Source organism: Manduca sexta, unplaced genomic scaffold (genome assembly GCF_014839805.1).
Source record: "Manduca sexta isolate Smith_Timp_Sample1 unplaced genomic scaffold, JHU_Msex_v1.0 HiC_scaffold_3664, whole genome shotgun sequence".
Classification (NCBI taxonomy): Eukaryota; Metazoa; Arthropoda; class Insecta; order Lepidoptera; family Sphingidae; genus Manduca; species Manduca sexta.
Window position 1 is genome coordinate 7,141 of NW_023594757.1, and position 5,114 is coordinate 12,254.

The 5,114-nt window shown below is 30.9% G+C and overlaps 1 protein-coding gene across 1 annotated transcript; it reads left to right on the forward strand.

Moving 5' to 3' along the window:
• Window positions 1-1,420: 1,420 nt before the first annotated feature.
• Window positions 1,421-4,388, forward strand: LOC119193150 (acidic leucine-rich nuclear phosphoprotein 32 family member A-like; the record flags this gene model as incomplete). The annotated part of the gene is given in 5 exon segments (XM_037446802.1): window positions 1,421-1,657; window positions 3,658-3,789; window positions 3,792-4,013; window positions 4,016-4,041; window positions 4,303-4,388. Coding segments are annotated over 5 exon segments (514 nt in total), but the record flags the coding sequence as incomplete, so codon positions are not given.
• Between the last annotated feature and the right edge of the window lie 726 nt (window positions 4,389-5,114).

The window sequence follows — 5,114 nt, forward strand, 5'->3', positions numbered from 1 at the left end:
AATATGTTAAGTACATATAATGGCAGTGACTTGTTTATTTATTTATTGCACCGATACTAAAATGATATCTCACAAAAACTTTAGCATCCTTTAATTCCTCCTAGACAAATAGAGCCAGTCATATTGGGTATTGTAATGTATACGACCCATTTAATATTAAATCCCCTACGAAGATTTAAAAATACACTGGTTTCCGTAATGTGAAACACCATTAAATTGAGCTGTACACATGGCAAGAACGCAGATCGGAATACGTTATTGACAGAATTCTTGCCCAGTAACCGTCCCTGACCACTAATGGATCGTGATTATCTAAAATAGTTAAAACTTAAAATACCTATATATAAATAGATATAATTACTAAATCACAACAGAGTTAAATGCCATAAAAGGACAAGCAAAAGCCCGAAGAAATGCCTTTTTAAAGATACATATTAGAGACAAAAACGGAATAAACAATATGGAGAAAAGTGGATGCCCTAGTTACATCTCTGCTTACCCTTCGGGAATGATGGAATTTGAATGAGTGTTTTTTTTTTATCAGGGAAAATCCCAATTAGAATCACATAAAGCTACTTATTTAGAACTCTTTTCTGTAAATAGGTCAACCTGTAATAGTATTCTCTTAATAACATGTTTGTTTCGTTTGACCATGAATTAAAACATCGTTTTTAAAAATTAGTTAAATGAAAAGATATTTGATAGTAGCATTATACCAGTTAGTTATTACGTCTAGTGTAGACTAACGTAGAGCATAATGTTACGAAGGCTAAATAATTCGATATTATATGTAGGCGTTCTAGTATAATAATGTTATCCATAGTCAGCAATTTATTAAAAAAAAATGTCCTATTATCCGGACCAAATGACGGACCAAACGCCATATTGGCACCGATTCCGATTCTATTATACTGATGCCTAACTTTAAAAAAAAAAGTATTTTTTTAATCAAAATAACTCACAAAATGCTATGCCAAACTCAAAATAAATTTTATAAAATTATGGGTATATTAAAAAATAATATATCCCGGAGATTCTAAATAATTTATTATACTCTATAACCGGAGGAAATTAAAAGCAGTTTAAATAATACGCATTTATTTTTTATAAGAATATAATAACGTAAAACAATATTACATAACTTTATATACTTTGGTTAAACTACTCAATATACAAATACCACGCTTCCTAACCGGCTATTTGCCATAACACAATTTAAAAATGCCGCCTTTACTGAGCCAAGCTGGCAACTACACAGTATTACCAACGTCACGTACGCATCAGTAATTACAAGTCCAAATTAAAACTTAATCCAACATATATATACGTTTTAACATATGAAAAAATCAGCAAACATATTTTGTATAAAGTAACTTGTGGTAAGGTTAATTCATAATTACATAAATTGCTTTGTAAGCTAAAATAAGTAACTCAACGTTCTACATCCGGTCGCCATATTTCGTCGCCAGGCGGCGCCTCTTGTACGACGTCACTCGTGTATCTATAGTTTCCTTCTGTTTTGAAACCCAAGCTTAGTGATTTAGTTCCTTGAGAAATATTTTATTGGAAAATCAAGTGTTACAAAGTGTGAATCTAAAGGCATATAAAGATGGAAAAGAGGGTCGCCTTGGAATTAAGGGGAAGGAATCCTTCACAGGTAAATTGAATCTATTTTTTGATGTATTGGAATGTTTTGTCGATACGTATTTCATCAGGTACCTAGCTGTAATACATAAAAATTGTGATAATTGATCATAAATCTTCTTGATTTTTGGTCGATATATAATACATTTAGTCTACATAACGATATAACTTCCCCGTTAGGTATGTGGCATTATTGTGTATAGAAATTAGCCATTACCGATTGTTACGTTTCATTCATGTGCACACAATTATTAACATTTAGTTCATATAATTGACTATCTGAGTTAATTCCTAACATATCTACGGGAATCCTAGCACATTAAAAGTTGCACATTTGGAACATTTAAGGTAAAAAAGCAAGTCTATTGTAAATATTCACATATTGAGGTTAAGTGTCGAAACTTATAGATGTCGGACGTGTTGTGTATCATTTTATGGAATAATTATTAAACTAATGAAAGTAAAATTAACATACTTTCGGTCATTGTACTCTTGCAATCGTAAATCGGTTTTTTATTACCGAATACTTTATTTTTAAAGAGACATAATAAGGTTGTCAATGTCAATGATTCTTAACATTTTTCATTTTAAAATTACGTAGAAATTACTAAATCAAATCCAGATAGTGTATGTACCACTAATCAATAAAGGTTGACGATTGAAATGTTTAATTACAGCGTAAAGTCGATGTATAGTAAAGCTAACTTTACTTGCGTACTATGCATAATTTCGCGCCCTTTCACCTCAAGTAACAATTTTACATTTGCAAAAAACGTGAAAGAGAAATATTTGCCTTATTAAAATTTACAATTTTCTTACACATAATTATTGTGTATATCTATTTCATTCCATACATTACACTGCAGTCGCAATATTGACGCACGCCTTACCGATAGAGCGGCCATTTTATTGCGTCGTGACGATTCGTGTCATCCGCCATTGTAAAGTGAAAACAATTTTATTTATATCCGCGAGTAAAACACGACATTAACATTTTGTGGTACTAATGGTTATACGAACACATCCTTTTCATATAAATTGGTTATTATCTAAAAATAATCACTCTATTTGCAAATTTTACAAACTACGCCTGTACCTTTGACAACTATCACCATTTTGACGTTTCGCCGATTTGACTCTGCTCCGAATAAATACATAACAAGCCAGTATCATTCCCTTTTATATTGAACAAGTGTTTAACAGAAGAATATACAATACGACTTGTATTTTAAAAATCTGAATGGTTTTTTCATAGTAATAAGACTTTGCAATAGTTTCTCTAATAAGTTTTAGTTTGTATAAAAAAGTACATAAACGACTAGTATACTTGTCCTTGATACCAATACATAAGTAATAATATAAACATTGAACTTTCCTATATAAACACTTTCTATTATTTTTTGCTCCTATGATTATTAAAGAGAATTAAAAAAATCATTTTTTCTAATATGTACCAATACATAATTTACAAACAAAATATGTACATCAATAGGCTATTTTCTAAGTTCATATGTTGTATGCCATAACTTAATCAATTTAAAATTTTTATTGGGACTGATTTTCAAAAAGTAATTTTGATGGTATTTTCATTTATAGGTCAGGATTTTATTAGAAAAATTAGAAAGTGGATGGAACCCTTAACAAAATATATCGCAGATGAATTTCAAAAAAAAATACTCTGTATTACTCCTGTAGGCAAACTATAGCATATCAGATGAATCACTAAAAATAACATTGAGGCACTATTTAATGCAAATTAGAAAATATCAGTGCCTAAAAAAGAATCATTGCATTCACAATAAATTAACATTAATCTCATTGATAGTTAAATACAATTACATATGTATAGACAAACTTACAAAATATATCATATATACAAATATAAAACCAATTTTAAAAATGCCTATATTATGCAAAAGGTTTCCTCTTTTCTTAAAAAGAGATACTAATACTAAAAAGATTGGATTTATAGCACATAAAATTTTAATAATATAATTTTTATCTCTATTGCAGGTCAAGGAGTTGAACCTAGACAACTGTCGGAGTACTACCAATGTGGCTGGTTTGTCAAGTGCATACACAAACCTGGAATTTCTCAGTCTCAACAATGCTGGCCTCACCACTCTTAAAGGTTTCCCAACACTTCCCCCAAACTGAAGAAGTTAGAGCTCTCTGACAACAGAATATCTAGTGGGCTGAACTTTCTCAGCGGATGCAAGAAGCTCACACACTTAAACTTATCGGGAAATAAAATTAAGGACTTGGAAACTTTGAAGCCTATTGAGCATTTTGAGAATTTAAAGAATCTTGACTTGTTTAATAATGAAGTCACTACTATTGAAGATTACAGGAGTAAGGTGTTTGCTTTAGCGCCCCTTCATTAAAATATTTAGATGGGTGAGTTTCCGACTAATTTTATATAAATTTAAATTACAAAGTAACAAGTTTTATACTAGAGTTTATATTATATATAGACCATAGTTGCATTAATGCAGGAATATAGAACTTTCAAAAATCTAACAGCAACAAAATTTGACTTTGACACCTGTGCAAAGTAAATCATGCCCATACACTTTCTGAGCAACCAAACATAAAAAATAGTTAATTTTTCTTCATAGAACTGTACTGTTTTTGTTTCATTAAAGTAATTGTTTCCAGGTTTGACAAAGACGACAGGAAGCTGGATGATAGTGATGTTGAAGATGAAGATGAGATGAATGGAAATGACGACAGTGAAGAGGATGGTAAGTCACTTTCTCATTTGTTAATTCTGGCTTTATTCATGTGTTGACAGTGGCTCACATATCTGTTGTGTTTTGTGTTATTGCCAGTATGACACCACACACTGTGTAATGAAAAGAAAGAACATAGAGCATACGCTACTGTGAAATGAGCGCCACATCAATGCGGCAAAATACATATTGTACTGTGTTTTATGTAGCCTATTTCAAAACACCTGTTTAGAGTTTGCTCGTAGTACTAATTTTCACACACTAACTTCGTATGGTGCAGCATTGATGTAAGGGACTCGCTACACAGTGCAAGCGCGGCATGCCTAATATGTGGTGTGTCGCACTGGATGCTTATAATTCATGGTTTGATGCAGCAGCCAATGTGTTAACATTCTCGTTCATCGATGGCAATATAATAATAAAAATAATAACTAAACAGGAAATGTTTTATATATTATATATTTCTGTCTTCTAACAGTTTGAAACAAAGAATATTTTAGTTTTATTTTTGGTTGTGTCAATAATGTTGCTTTACAATTTTTTAACAAAGCAAATAAATAAAAAAAGTCTGTAAAACTTTAATTCAATGTTGCACTTGTAACTGAACCTGTTATATTATACCTACATTCTTTGATATTAAGCACTTGCATTATTATATAATATCTATAGTTCTAGAGCTATGTTCAAATAAGCAAGAAAACTCAGCTGATTTTTACCATGTAAATAATCGCGGTAAGC